The sequence below is a fragment of the Rhipicephalus sanguineus genome, chromosome 8 (assembly GCF_013339695.2).
Source record: "Rhipicephalus sanguineus isolate Rsan-2018 chromosome 8, BIME_Rsan_1.4, whole genome shotgun sequence".
In the NCBI taxonomy this organism is placed as follows: Eukaryota; Metazoa; Arthropoda; class Arachnida; order Ixodida; family Ixodidae; genus Rhipicephalus; species Rhipicephalus sanguineus.
This window is the reverse complement of record NC_051183.1, coordinates 12,301,840-12,317,854: the sequence shown is the minus strand read 5'-3', so window position 1 is coordinate 12,317,854 and position 16,015 is coordinate 12,301,840. Positions and strand designations below refer to the sequence as shown.

Sequence of the window (16,015 nt, the reverse complement as noted above, 5' to 3'; positions counted from 1 at the left end):
CATGCTCATACGTCATAAACAATGTTCGCACGTTATAAATGTTCGCGCAAAAGAAACGCCCCTTTCGTACTAATTTGAAGTGTGTTTAAAATAAGTGTTCTGTTACTTGTCGGGTTAAGATGCTCCACCGAGGTAGGGGCCTCGGTCAGGAAGATCAAGCCCTCCTTTTTCCTAGCCTTGGGCGCTAATGTTATTTTAGGGCGAAAGCCTAGATGCCTCATCAAACACGAAGAGTGGCCGTCGGCGGTCAGAGTTGTGACGTCGTCATGCCGTCACAGTAGCATCTCTGTCACGTTGAAACGACGCCGTCATCACATGACATCGTCGTTTGGTCATAGGTGGGCCTATCACAGAGGCACGTGAGGTGCATAAAGCTATGTCTCCAATCCCGGAGGCAATGCAATATCACGCTAGGTGCAGAAAGCTTTAGGTGGCAGGGGGGATGTCTATACAATCGAGTGAGAAGAAAAAGATGGATTTCGCCTTCGAGTGCCCTTAGGCGAATGCATAAGGCACCCTGCGAGAACTTACTTTAAACACTGCACGCACGGAGCTGTCGCTTTCTTTTACTTTCACTTACGCTTTCACCTCGCAGCCTTGATGTCCACCGATTTGTCAACTGTCGTGTCCAATCCTAATCTGAACAGTTTACTGCACTAAATACAGATATCGAATCAATGAAAAGATGAATCCCTTTGAAGTATCGAGCACTGTTATTCTTCGCAGGCCACGACTGACCTGTACGGTAAATGCACCAAGACGCATTCGGGGACGTCGGCGGCCGCACCCGAAGCCGCCGGAGTTTTCGCCCTCGCACTGGAAGCGAAGTAAGACATCCGGGAACTTCGATTTTTTTTTTTTTTTTTGCACGTCTACAGCGAGAGGATATCTTCGCGTACTTGTAAATGGTGAGCGTTGGTGTCCACGCCTACTGTGTTTGCTCTCATACCAGGAGCGTAGCCAGAGTAGTTTCATTTGCTTTTGTTGTTGTTGTTTTTGGGGGGAGGGGATGGCCATCAATCTCTGTGTATGTTCGTGCGTGTGTTTGTATGTGTGCGCGTGTATATACACATGCAAGATTGGAAATTTTCGCGGGGGGGGGGGGGGTTATCACGAGAGCCTCTGCGAAGTCGGCTGTAACGAAGAAATATATGGTTCACGCGAGGCTAAAATCTCTTAAAGGCAATATAAAAAGCGAAATAAATATTGAAAGAGAATTCGCAATGGACGTTAAAAGGTGATTGATTTGAGACACTGAAATTTTGGTTACAACTGTTGTTAAAAGTTTTGCGGAAATTTTGGTCATTCAGCACAAAAAATAAAACGCACTTGACTGGTTGCGCCACCTAAGACGTATTAGTGTAAAATTCCATGAGAAGATGGGTGTTACTTTCTTTTTATTGAAGCCTATAGTCGGATACAACTTTAGAAAGCAGGAGAGGGCCCGCCGAGATGACCGAAGCGCGGCAGCCGATCGCCTCCGCGACTAATGAAATAGTCCCGCTCATGCACGCGCCGATGTTCTCCGAAGGCGGAGCCACCGGCCGTCCCGCTCATGAAGTCAGTCCCGAGTGCGCGCCCATTGGTGCAGGTTTGTGTTCATCCGCCTTTGAGGAGGAAACGCCGCTGACTTCTAAAGCTGTTTCCGACTATAGAATAATGAATTTGTCTATCTCAGATTTTTTCGCGAGCCAGATTACCAATTTTGAGCGCCGGTTATTACCTCTACCGTTGTTGAAGTTGAAGTTTAAGTTGAAATTTATTGAAACATCATGAAAATACAAGTGGCATGGTTCATAAGTATTACAGAAGGAGGTCCCGAAGTAAACACTGTCAGGAGGACCTCCTAGCTATATTGTATTGATTGAATACAGGGCAGGCAAGTGGCGAGCAAAAGAAAAGCATATTGGAAACACGAAATAAAAAAAAAACAAGAGCAAAAAACAGAAAAAAGAAAACAAAAGAAAAAGAACAGGAAAAATAATTCAAAAGCATGAAATGCAACAATAGTACAGAAACCAATACAATAATACACATTAAGACAAATCGACTCGAATTCTAAGTTACAAAGCGCAGAACAATCCGCACAACTCAAAAGAAAGCAAAAACGCAAATCCTATAAAAAATGACAAAGAGAAATGAAAATGAAAGAAAGAAAAACAAATATGAATTAAGGAAACGAGAAAGGTGGTACCATGAAATGTTAGCAAAGATGTTAAAATAAATGTTTCTTTTTTGTGCTTTAAATGATGTTATATTGTGGCAACTTTTAATGAACGTATGTTCCAAAGGTAAATACCAGAAAACAACGCTGTCTGTTTACCATCGTTTGCGTGAACCACCGGCAACAGTAAGCTATGTTGTAAGGAGAATCTGGTCAAATTTACATTTATTAGATAACGGGATGGAATACTGTTTAATTCAATATCATGCTGACGCGCGCGATATATGAGCCCGCCTAGTTTCTGAGACATGGAATGATGGATGGGGAGAATGCCGAGATTACTGTAGATAGGCGTAGCGGTGTCTTTCCAGTGACTAAAGGTTATAATCCTTATAGCTTTATTCTGTAAGTGAGCAATCTTGGTGTTTGCCCGGGAAGAAAACAGTATGTCAAGTGACCATGAATGAAGGCGAAGTAAAATGAGCGAAGAATGTGCAAAGAGAAGTATGTGCTGGTTTTAATCAGAACTCGAATTCCAAAAGAAATTTTGGACGAGGTAGCGGCAATGTGCTTATCAAATTTTAGGTGAGAATCAATTGTAACACCAAGAAACGTGGTTGCGTCAGAGGGATGAATAACATGCGCGTCTATGGTTAGGTGTGGCACGAATGGTATAGTTTTACGTGGGGAGTGAAATAGCATGAATGTAGTCTTAAGTTGGTTAATTACGAGCTGATTATTACGGCACCACTGTACAATATTGGCCGCGTCTTTATTTAATTCCCTAAGTAAGTTATCTAAATCACTATCAGAGGAAAATATGGGGTCATCGGCGTATATAGTACCGTTAAAACGAATATTGGGTATAACGAACTAATTCATGGTCCCGATGCCACTTCGTTATAACGAGGTTAGACTATAACGCTGGTAAATGTGGTAGCCATCATTCAAATTCGTAGTTTTTCTTTTTTTTTTTCATTTTGACACTCCTAATGCTAACGCATTCCAATTGAACCGGTCTTTCGTGGTAGGTCGCGTATCGACGGTGCTAAGACCATGGGCATTACTCCCCTCCTTTCGCAGTCCCGAGCTCACCTGGCGGGACATTCAGCACCTGACCGTGCTAACGTCTAAACGCAACTCGCTGTACGACAGCAAGAACCGATTCCACTGGAAGATGAACGGCGTCGGGCTCGAGTTCAACCACCTGTTCGGCTTCGGAGTGCTGGACGCCGGCGCCATGGTGGCACTGGCCAAGATCTGGAAGACGGTGCCCGCGCGGTTTCACTGCGAGGCCGGATCGTACGTCAAGAACAGGTACGCAGCGCATCGAGCCGTGATAATTCCCTCCAATTTCCGCCGCATTTTATCTGCAACGCTTCATCCGGAAGATCAACTGCATGTGCATTACAATACGCGACGTTAAGTCAAAGCACGTATTATTTCTGCGTACAATGGGTGACGAGCTATATCTTGGTCTCGAGCAATAGTCTTGTCGCAGAAATGTTGATTCATTGTGGTAGTAAATGTCTCGATCTTTGGAGTCTTCCTCGTAATATCTGTGGAGATGAAAGATTCGTGAACACGGGGTGTCACTGGGGCCGACGTTTCGGCAAACGAACTTGTCTAAACGTCGGCTCCAGCTACACCCTGTGTTCACGAATCTTTCATCTCTTCAAGCTTTTATCTTCCCCTGAACTTATGATGTAAAATCTGTCTTTCATATGTGAGGCACTGTTTTAGTTTGTTTTTTTTTTCGTGAACTTAAGTAGTGTTAGAAAGCCTTCGTAGCGGCCTCTTGTGTGTTTGAAATGGCGTGAATTACCTTATCTGCATGGCGTGTATGAATTCAGCGGCTTCCTCTCGGCAGGTAGCATCCACACACGAAACGTTGGACGGCCGATTCGCATGCTGTGTATTCTGAGCTGCTGAGATTTGGACCTGCCAGAAGTTGGCTTGTCCTAACCCTCTGCTTTCTCAGCCGGCCTAGTATTTCGAGCCCATTTTTCGTGTAACCAAGGTGCATATACGATTGCGTTCACGTCATAGCAGACGACAATCACCACGATAGGGCGAGGTGGGCACTTTTATCTAAGCTGGACGACAGCTGACCAGTACAGTTTTATCTAAGCTGGACAACAGCTGACCAGTTCAGCCAAGAAAACATAAGTTGACAGGCAATTTAAGTAACGCATGGTATGGGGGTGCACATTAGCAAAGCTGTACACCTGCTATTCGTCGCGTCTACTTTAGTGTGGTACTGCGCAGACACGCTTGAAACGAAATATTTAAAGATAATGTCGAGGTATCCGCAGTTTTTTGTTTACATCGTCGCCCCAACAAGAACGAAATGTTGATCGTCCCCACGTGTAGTGTGTCAAGGAAGTGTCACATTTGTAAAACAACAGTCAATACAATGTGAAATGGACGAGTGCAGCTAAGTGTGACCTTGCATATTTGTGCTCGTACATTCATCGCTCCCTGTCCATCGTCTGTTTCATCGTGTAACTATGATCAACATACACGTCTAATACCTCGAATGCCCTTATTCTGCTCTCTTTATGAAGCCGAAAATTTAGGTGCTAGTCGATGAAAATGGCTCCTGCCTTGCCGTATGAGTAATTCGACATCCCATCGGCCAAGTTCAGAACAGGCATAGTTGGAGATAGTTTGAAGAAGTTTTCGTCGTGCACTGAACCTAATTAGACCGATGAGAACTGGAACACTGTCCATGCGTTCCTTGAATTTTCTGAAGGCTGGAAGTCTAGACGCGCAGCCTGGTACTCCGAGCCATGTCGTGACACGCTGTTTTCTTAAATGCGCAGCGAGTTCAGAGCCAACGAGAGCCTGAAGATCTACCTGGACACGGATTCGTGCGCCGGCACGGACACCGAGGTGAACTACGTGGAGCATGTCCAGGCCGTCATCACACTGAACGCCACGCGCCGCGGTGACGTCAAGCTCTTCATGGTCTCCCCGTCGGGAACGCGGTAAGACTTCCGGCCCTCCACGTGGTCTTCTGTGTAAGCGCTGCACGTGCGCTGGTTGGCTTACTTGATTGTACTGCGATAGCAATTAGATGGACCCTCTCGACGGGTTTTTGACGTCGTCGTCGCCGTCATGGTATGTATAAAGTCGATATTGATAACATCGCAACAGCGCCCCATGCAGTTTGTGTTCTACCCGCGAGTAAAAGCGCGCGAGCGCTGGCGACAAACGCGGCTGAAGTAGAGATGAAACGAGCCGGCCATCTCAGTCGCACGGAGGGTGCATGCGATAACATCACCCTGCGTGCGAAGCCTGCCGTCGATTGGTCCTCAAGCAGAGAGGTAATGCCTCGCCCGTCTTTCGTAAGGAGCATGAATGGACGCGAGGGGAGGGGGGGGGGCTCCGTCGATCGAGCAGCAACTGCGAACTTTTTCTAAAGGCACTAATGTTGAACTCTAGTCTTATAGTTTATAATACACTCTAAGGAAAAAAGGAGTATTTTTACTCATTTCGGTGAGTCCTGACTTGCGACGTATACGACTCTCTTTAAAGAGACACGTTAACTCTCTCTTGTGTTCCACGATTCTCCGACGAGAGTATATTGACCATTAAAGAGAGTTAATGTGTCTCTTTAACGAGAGTCATATACTCGGCAAGTCAGGACTAAAAAAAGTGTCAAATCAATTTTTTTTCTCAGTGTATAACTTCTTGACAGTAGGTCGCCATACAGCCTTTTGCTCCGATACCTCCTCCTGTAGCTTTCTCGATGTGTCTAATTTTGTAGTCGCGAAATAAAAAGTCATATTGATTGATTGATTGATTGATTGATTGATTGATTGATTGATTGATTGATTGATTGATTGATTGATTGATTGATTGATTGATTGATTGATTGATTGATTGATTGCAGTCTCCAAGGACACACCACTCGTTTCGCCTAATTTCCTGCGGTTGTCCAACGCGGGGGTGCAGTAGTCACGTTGCACGGCTGCTGACCCGCAAGCCGCGAGTTCGATCCCCACCACACGGTCGCTTTTCGATGGAGGCAGAATTCTAGAGGCTCGTGCACTGGGCGATGTCAGCGCACGTTAAAGAACACCAGATCGTGGAAACATCCGGAGCCCTCCACTACAACGTGCCCCATAATCATATCGTGGCTTTTGCACGTAAAATCCCACATATTATTACTAAACTGTCGACGTATAGGTTGTCTCCAATGCTTGCCATGATGTGAATACACCCTGAATTGAAGATTAAAACCAGCAAAGACAACAACGGACACAGAAAAAGAAGGCGACAGGACAGAGCTTGGACTGACAATTCTGTCCTGTCGCCTTCTTTTATCTGTGTCCGTTGTTTGCTTTGCTGGTTATCGTCTTCAATCACCCACCAATTGACCCGAGCGGCCCGACCGTCGACATTATTGCTGCACCCTGAATCCTCGGAACCACATGTCATTAAAGGTAACCGACTGAATTCTAAGAGAAGACAAGCGCGCGAGGGGGAGGCAGGAAGTTAGGTGGGCATATGAGATTAAGAAGTTTGCGAGGATGACGGGGTCGCAACAAGCACAGGACTTTGTTGACTGGCTGAAACAAGGGAGAGGCCAAAAGTGCGGAGAGCTGGGCTTGTTGGTTGTACATGACTAGAAAAAAAAAAAAAACAGCTCAGGTCAGACGGGTCGTTCGTGCTAACGATAGAATGAGAGAGCATGACAACAATGTAAAACGTGCACAAGATGGTTGGTTAGCCATCCACTGTAGGTCTTGCTCGTGCTCACCTCTTTTTGAGAAATGTAGTGTTGTCACTAAACACAGTGATCGCCTAACACGTGAAGTTGTTGAAGCGTATAAGATTGCGCAGTTGGGTGAAAACTTTGTCAGCACCCCGTCAATCGCGTTATTGCCCAAGGAAATTGAGTATCTACAAAGGCATTTGTCGTAATCTGTATCGGTTGTGCTGTTAGTGGCCTATCTGTGCTATGTCCTGTGACGCAGTATTATGCGAATGGTTATCATGTGTATTTATAGGCGATGCATTTGTTTTTTCACAATAAATTTGTTCAGAGTTCAGCGCTGTGTGCGTTCCCTTCCTGTGTGTCCTGTGGTTTTCGCGCAGTTTTTTTTTTTTAATGAGGGGAGAGGCCTTTGCCGTGCAATAGGTGCAGTCAGGCTGATGACGATGATGATGACGATGGCTCACTTTGTGCCCAACGCAGGTCCATGATCCTGAGTCGTCGACCAAACGACGACGACAGCCATGACGGTTTCACCAAGTGGCCCTTCATGACCACTCACACCTGGGGCGAGAACCCGCGCGGTCGCTGGACCCTCGAGGCGCACATGGACCGCGGAGGCGGCGGCAAGGACTCTTCGGACGAGGGCGAGGCCCGGGGCTTCTTAAAGGAGTGGACGCTCATGATACACGGCACCCGGGACCCGCCCTACGTCGACCTACCAGCACACGACCACAACTCCAAACTGGCCATCGTCAAGAAGGCCCACGAATCGACGCGTCGGGGCGCTGCAGCCCTCAAGGCTAGGACCAGGCCCTGAGAGGAACTCCCGCCGCCCCCCGCGAACGCCAGCCACCACTCCGGACGACGACGCCTAACGGGATTGAAGCAACACTGCAAGACGACGAAGACGACGAGACCGTAACACGATGCGCCAAGGAAATGGGAAGAAAAAAAAAAGTATCGTTGAACCGACCGGGAACCTCAGAGGTCTACAGAGCTCTAGTTTTGTTGGCTGCACTCGGTGGACGCGGCCGAGACCGTTCATTCCGATGGGCGCCGTGTAAGTGAGTGAGCACTGCAGAAGTGAATATCTCATCTCCAAAAAAAGTCAGGTAATCAATTAGGACAGATTCATAAATCTGAACTACTTGTTTGCGAAAATAATCGGCGAATCTCCAGCTATCTAGCAGTAAATCCCGAAACTCTTGGCCAGTTAGATTACCCTTATGCGTAAATCGCATAGGTTAACAACCTGCCCAGGAACCTGGACGTTTTATTGCCAAATACCTGAAATTTTCAGAGATGTTAAGAGATGGTAATCAATCACTAAAACCCTCATTTGTAATTACGTTGTTTGGATACATTTTATCTTTCTATTTTGATGCTCATTCAGTTACGCAGTGCCGTGTGCCCGAACGCCGAGAAAGGGCACCAGGCATATAGAGCGTCTGCGTCTTACATTTCTGGTCACCCGCCGCGGTGGTCTAGTGGTTATAGCGCTCGACTATTGATCCGAAGGTCGCGGGATCGAACCCCAGCCGCGACGGCCGCATTTCGATGGAGGCGAAATGCTGGAGGCCCGTGTACTTAGATTTAGGTGCACGTTAAAGAGCACCAAATGGTCAGAATTTTCGGAGCCCTCCACTACGGCGTCCCTCATAATGATATCCTGGTTTTGGGTCGTAAAACCTCAACAATTATTATTATTACTACGTTTCTGGTCAAGGCAGCTATCAACTTGTATTCGAAACAAGACCAGGCATTAGCTATAGTTTGTATTTAATTGTATCGGGGTCTTAGGCGCCAATCGAAACGCTAAACTAAGGGGATGCGACATCGACGCCTTTGTCCCGTCCTCTCCCTTTTGCAAACAGCATAGGGCTTGAGGGGATGAGAAGTTGTTGAACAATCGACATAGCTGGAGCCGATGTTTCGACAAAGTAGCTTGTCTTCGTCAGAGTCCTAACAAAAACAAGTAATATTGTTGAAACTTTGATTTTAGTGGTATTACCTCGTTCGACAACTTCTGATCTATTCCTTTTCTCGCTTTTCTTGGCGCCTGTACACCCTCAATGTCAAACGCGTTGAGTTCCAGTGTCGCATCGTCGCGGATGATTCGAAGTGTACGGCGACTTGTCACACATGGCCGTAGCCGGTACCGTGAATTCAATTCGCTCTCACCGCGTTGTCTAGTGAACCAGGACAGATCAGGCGTGTCGTTTCGAGCGTTTCAAACCACAAGCGGCAAAGGGACCCCAGCACAAAAACTTGTCTAAGTAGTCTATAGAGTGTCTGTAAGACATGTCTATTGGCAAGCTGCTCGCTTATCGATATTTTTGTTTGCAGTTGTGTAGAGACTTCGTAAAAGAATCTCTTTGGAAGATCAAAACGAACAGATCAAAAGAAATAACTCGTCAGCGATTTCAGAAGTCTTCATTTTCTCATGTCCACATTCGCCGCGGTGGTCTAGTGGCTATGGTGCTCGAGTGCTGACCTGAAGGTCGTGGGTTCGAATTCCGGGGCCGCGATGGCCGCGATGGCCACATTTCGACGGAGACAAAATGCTAGAGGCCCGTGTGCTTAGATAATAGGTGCACGTTAAAGAACCCCAGGTGGTCGAAATTTCCGGAGCCCTCCGCTACGGTATCTCTCGTGATCATATCGTGGTTCTGTGACGTAAAACCCCAACGATTATTGTTCTTGTCCACGTGACCCGGAAACGTCAGCCCCTTCAGTCCTGGTGTACTCGCAGCTACGGCCATATGACAATGACAGATACATAGCAGATCACTCTTTCAGCTTCGGTGCAGAAAGAGCTCGTTTCGTGATGGCAAATTGCCACTTAATGCATTGTACCCTGTTTGTCAGCTACGGTGCTGCACCTTAGGTCAGCGCCTCTTCCGCCGCACTGAAGCCAACAAAACTGAGCTCTGTAGGCAGACATTCGATGGACCTTTCGCTACAAGCGGACCTCCGCGGAGCCTGTCGAGTGAAATCGCAGCTTGTACTTTTCAATCGTCAAGCACTGCAAGTTCTCACTGCTGTAGCGATTACTTCCCTCGTTGCACTCCAAAAATCCAATGAACCTCACTGAAGGCAGAGACGGAGCTTGCGAGTAAGCGTTGTTCATTAGAACCAGCACTTCCAAATTGCAATCTTACTTAGATTGCGCAGGATAACAGCATCTAAAGGCTTTTGTTCAAGTTCAAATACTGCGACCTGGAGTCGCGACACTTCGTTTCTACGATCTTCCTTGAGCAGTGGCCTCTGCATCCTCCATTCATGTCGCTTGCCATCTCAGTAGGTCGTTGTCCGTTCTTTTAAACGTAGGAATGGCTCTGCAACGAACCTGATTTGACTCTTGCTTCGTAAAGCCTGTTCATGACCACCTAATAGATAAGCGGGAAATTTGATAGGTGACACGGAAGCCAACTACGAACAGATTATGCATTAAAGTCTCATAAAGTCGATTATATATGCTGTAGCTAAGCTAAACCAAGAGTTATCATCACCTCTTTGACGGAACCTTAACTAAAAGAAACTCAGCCTGGAGTAAATGCTTCGCGTACGTAATGTGGCGTTAGAAAGGTCTAGTACGACCGCAAACTGACTTACTACGATACTAGTGTTTGATGACAACTTTACATTTGCGACAACATTCGATACCCCATTATTCTAATTTCTGTGCGCGTACTTCGCCGTTTTTCGGCACCTTTTATAAAAATTACGATGTTTTTACACGCTTATTATGGCTGCCACACGACAAAACATGAGATGAAAAATTCGGAAACAGGGGGTGTAGCGGGCGCTACCGTTTCGACCACAGTTCTTCAAAAGAACTCTGGTTTCGACAAGTGGTCTTGTCTTCTTCAAGATAAGTCTTGTCTTCTTCAAGGTTGCTGCCTTGAAGAAGACAAGACCCCTTGTAGAAACGGTGACTCCAGCTACACACCGTGTTCAAGGATTCGTCATCTCTTCAAGCTCTCATCTTCCACTGACCTTCCACCTTATTTGTACAAAACATGAAGTAATTGAAGAAAGAAACATGGCGGAAGCTCTTGTGTTGTTTAAGGGAGCGCAGTAGAACTTGCAGTGCTGCACGCTTGATGAGATGTGAATGGCATGCTGAATTCTTGTGACCAATCTTGGAATGGCGCCATATCTTACATGTCCTCCTGTGCCCGCTCCTTCTTTAAATCAATTCGCTCTGTTATCGCTGTCTCTCGCAATGCTTAAGTACGTTCGAGCGTGTTTAAACATTGATAGATAGAAAGAAATCTATCAGTGTAGGAGCACTTACGGTCCACAAGAAACAAGAACACGTGCTACATTTGCAAACACGGGAAAAAGTAACGTCAAATCGTCGTTTTAGGCGTTGCCTCTTGCTTGTCTCGCGAACGGTACGAAGAACGAAACGATATTGAGTGTACAGTCTTCGTCGAAAGTATCAGTGTCACGACAACCTTGACCTAAGTAGTTTGTCAGGATGCTTTTATGTGAATTCTCGCACGATAATAATTGCACGCAGTCAAGGTAGCGCAGATTGACGCTGTATTTTGCTGCGTTCGCCATCACACGTCTACAGTTGGTTTCGAAGTGTCACTTTTATCACGGTGCCCATTAATCGAGAGGCTCAACGTCAAGTTAAAGATGACGATCGCACCATGTTCTAGAATAAGGACAACAGCCAAGCTGTTTCGTTATTGTTCTTTCTGTCCAAAGGAAGCAGCGATCGAAGCAAAATTTACAGGAACGTTTTATGTGTAACGTAACTGTCGTTCCTACTGAATTTCACTTCAATGGATGTACATCTAGACGCAATAAAAATAACCGAAACATCAAAACCAACAAAACTACAATCCATTAACTTAGATCAAAGAAACGACTGTTCACTTTGGCGGATGAAATTGGCATCTTCATAACGGTTACCTTCGTAAAAGCGCGCGCTATCCCCTAAAATTGAATTTGCTGTGTTGCTGACACGTACATCAGAAGGCCCTGTAACGTTTTAGACTGAACTAAGTTCGCCTAACACTACGGCGTTGGCTCTGGACACATAATCCTGTTCACGCAGCTAATATTGTAGGCAGTGAGGAGAGAGATGGTTAAAGCACTCGATAAGCCTACTTTGTGAAATGTGAAGCCGAACCGCATGAACTGGCGGTGAGACTGTCTCAACGGTGTTGTGGCCTGTGTACTTTTGGCAAAGACTGTAGCTATTTTAGGCTGACAATGCTCTCAAGTCCTGTGCGCGACAGTATTTTTCAATGCCAGCGTTAAGAAGAGCATACAAAGCTGGAAAGACATCAATGTACAAACTCTGCAACGGTGTGCATTGAAGGGAGGCTTTGTAAAGAAATTAGAAGCTACCTATGTTGCCTGCTCCAAAATTTTAGAGTTGCATCTTCGATGTTTTAAGCAGTGATGAGTTTACGTTGACGTGAGATGGGGACTACAAAGAGTGTGCTGCGTCAAGTCAGGTTTATTTTTCCTTCAACAGTAAAGACCAGCCGCATAAAGGCTACGGCGAACAGCAAACTGACTTGAGGTCCGGGCAAAAACAAAATTTTCGATGCACACTCGATGCATGATCAATCGGAAAGTGTGTCCATTGATATCTGCTGAATAGCGAGGTGGGCACTTGTTTTGGTAATGCCCGACCGAAAACGCCAGTGAGGAGTGGTGAAACGTAGAATCAGAAATCTTTTCGTGATCCTTTCGGCTTCCGCGGATTGTAAAGTGGTGGATGGACATAATTACAAATTGCAGGAAATGTGAAATAATTACTAAGATTATGACGTAAAAATATGTCTTCAATATTATTTCTGCAAGATTGTTCAGCTCTCGCCGAGAAATTTGTGCTTTTCCATGCCCGTGTTTGAAGCAATGCACACGACCAATGTGCAAAGGTCGCTCTGCATGGCTAAAGGTTACCACTATGTAAAGACCACTGACGAATAATCAGCAGCTCTTCGGGCACGAGCATTCCCTCAAACACCTCCCCCCCCCCTTCCTCCCCTGTTTTTTTTAACTGTGATCGGGGAGGATTCTGCCCTTGTATTCGGCAAAATTTATCGAGAGCAAAGAAAAGAGCTGCTTATGATCAGGTGGACAGGTCTGTTCCACATGTGTGGTCCTCAAAATCATTGCTTTAACAAAAGATGATGTTGGGAGTCAAAATACTCGCCCTGATTCTGTGGCTATAATTGGCAGGAATATTCGTTCAGCTCTTGTGAATACCTACGATCCGTTAAGGGCGGCCACTCCCGTTGTTGTGTTTGAAGAAGCGATCTTACTTGAGATTTATAGTATATGAGTTACGCCACTACAGATGCAAAACAGTGGTGTGGCTTGTTACGTTGATCCCACAGTGACAGGGGATTTAATAAGAGAAGTTTATCTAAGCGTACGAGTTAAAGCTCAAATGTCACATCTAAACTCGGGCATATCGAAGAACCCAGTTCAACCAAGAACTGTGGGAGAGGAGGAGTAAATGGAAAATGTATATTTTTTAACTATTTAACGATTCTCAAGTGCGAATTGATCGAACATTGACGGCGTTCTATAATTTGGTAATCAAAGAGCTCATTTCAGTTTTCAAGTCGCAAAAAATTTTTTACACAAAAATTGCAAAAGTACAGTCGACAACTGTAAATTGACCAGAAGAAACCGAAAACGGCGTCACTGTGAACATGTGTCGACAATATTACGCACAATAAAGTCATTTTCTTTTCCATTGCAATGAACACTCTTCGGTCGTCGAGAGAATGCGCCAATGCGATCTTTTTGAACACGCTTGACGCATATCGAAACCTGTTCTCCGTTCGTTGTTTACCTTTTCCTTTTTCAACATACAAGAGGACGACGTGAAACGCGTCGAAAATTAAATAAGATACGAGACACGACGTTCTTACTTGATTCAAAAGCGCCAAGAAATGACACACTTGCGCCATAGTGGTATACCTGGTCAAAACAACTGTTGTGAAATAAAGCAGCGTTCCGAGAGCCGCAACAGTAACCACGTGACCAGTTATCGTCATCAGGCTTCGTGCTCGTAGCAAGAAGCTACAAAAGAAATCCAAGTTGCCTAGTGAGTTTCGTGTACAACAGCTTACGTATTTGCGCACAAAGCTCGCTAGACCTTTCTAATACGTGCATCTTGGTCACTTCTAGCGTGCACCATTTTCTAATGACATTCTGAAGAACTCGTTTGTGTGAAAACGCTGGCAGTAGCTGAAATACAGTTATCGATAAGATTATATTATGTATGCTGACTCAGGTGACGTGGTATTGCCATGCCAAAGCTACGCATTTCTCAAATTTCTCCGGCAGTTCGCTCAACGTTGCGTTGAACTGGAGGATCTATGTGCGCCTCAACAGCTAGGGGTCACGTGACCTCGGCAGATACGCCACGTGTGACGTCAGTAGTAACGTCAGTCGACCCTGGCTCTGGCCGTTGTCGTGCTGGCAATATTAATGAGAACTGCCAAGAGGAACGGCGTGTAGGTTACTGGCCCACTGGCGACACGGGTCAACCACTGGCACTGGCAAAAGCACGATACCTTACAACGCCAGGCAGACTCTGGCCTTTCTTTCAAGTTGTATACCCGCCGCGGTGGTCTAGTGGTTATGGTGCTCGACCGCTGACCCGAACGTCGCGAGATCGAATCTCGGCCGCGGCGGCGGCATTTCGATGGAGGCGGAATGCTGGAGGCCTGTGTGCTTAGATTTATAGGTGCACGTTAAAGAACACTAGGTAGTCGAAATTTCCGGAGCCCTCCAATACGGCGTCTCTCATAATCACATCGTGGTTTTCGGGAGGAGTTGAGTTGAATAAACTTTATTTGTCCAATGGTTGTTATTGTGCCCGCGAAAAACCCAACAATTATTATTACATATTGTGCGGCATTGGCATGACGTCGCATATGGCGCTTTTGTTCATGTCTCGTGACCCTTGCTGTTCAGGTGCAGGTAGACTCTCCCATGTTGAACCGTTTCACTGACGCCAAATTTTCCTCAGGTAACGTTCACGCAAAACTTTGTAAGGGCAGACAAAACAGGAAGCCGTAGCGGCATGGCGAATGTCGTACACAGCTAAGCGAAGGTTATGGCCTCGCCTTCAATGCAACAGAAAAATTGCAAAATGTGTAACGTGAAAACCCCCCGCATCAGCTTGCATGCGCTTTTTTTTTTTTTTTGCCTCGCTTGCTCGTGTGAAACCCCGTGTCTTAGTCGTGCTTTCGGTGTCAAGCGGGCAGCCCGTAATATTACACGACATCCCGAGCTTCCCAATTGCCACGTCACTGACTGTGCACGCACGGCATTGCGACGCCGTTCGCCGCCTGCGAACTCGACACGTGGCTGCTTTTATTATATATTTTATCGTTTTTACTCTTACAGCGCGCCAGCGTTCCCGCGTCTGTCTCACGGATAACCTCCTGTTTTTATTCTGCACCCGTCACGCTTCGTAGTCGGCAATGCATTTCAACGGGCTAAACCACGAAGTTGGTCCGATATTCTCACAGTAGTACAGCAAGGAGAGCACAAAAAAGGAACCTGCTGAACGGTCGCAATCTGAGTACACATGTTGCATGTACAGATGACGTCACGTCTATCATTTCTGGTAATGGTCTACCTTTTTTTGAAAACATTTTCCTCCAGTATTATAGGTTCATAATATTTATTTATTTATTTATTTATTTATTTATTTATTTATTTATTTATTTATTTATTTGAAGTCTTGGCAACAAAAGAGGGGTGTGCACAACGAACCACCAATTGACATGGATTCAAACAATGACTCGTGATGGAGGCAAAAAAGATGCTTTAAAGCCGGCCAGTAATGGGGCATCCGGCCTGTAGCATGCAGTTTAGTTCATGCTTTCGATGAAGCATCGATGATTTCTCGTTTCGCGCAAAGCAAAAAGATACACAGAGACACAAAAATCTATTATTGTAAATAGTGATTGTTGTACATTACATCACATTTGGCATTATTTGAACGAATCTTACGTTTGCTACCTATAACTACCATTCAATTTAGCAAGGAAACATATTGTGTACTTTCAGCGCACACCTGTTTTCGTTTGTTCATTTGTTTTTTTCTTACGCTGTGATATCTTTGT

The 16,015-nt window shown here is 45.7% G+C and overlaps 1 protein-coding gene across 1 annotated transcript in view; it reads left to right on the top strand.

The window, feature by feature from the left end:
- The window catches only part of LOC119401392 (neuroendocrine convertase 2), a 217,959-nt gene extending 204,327 nt beyond the window's left edge, over positions 1 to 13,632 (top strand). The window contains exons 10-13 of the mRNA XM_037668148.2: positions 727 to 827; positions 3,248 to 3,481; positions 4,990 to 5,154; positions 7,371 to 13,632. Of these exons, the coding sequence (XP_037524076.1) occupies positions 727 to 827; positions 3,248 to 3,481; positions 4,990 to 5,154; positions 7,371 to 7,707 (837 nt within the window). The 3' untranslated portion in view covers positions 7,708 to 13,632. The remainder of the gene's footprint in view (positions 1 to 726; positions 828 to 3,247; positions 3,482 to 4,989; positions 5,155 to 7,370) is intronic.
- The last annotated feature ends 2,383 nt before the right edge of the window (positions 13,633 to 16,015 follow it).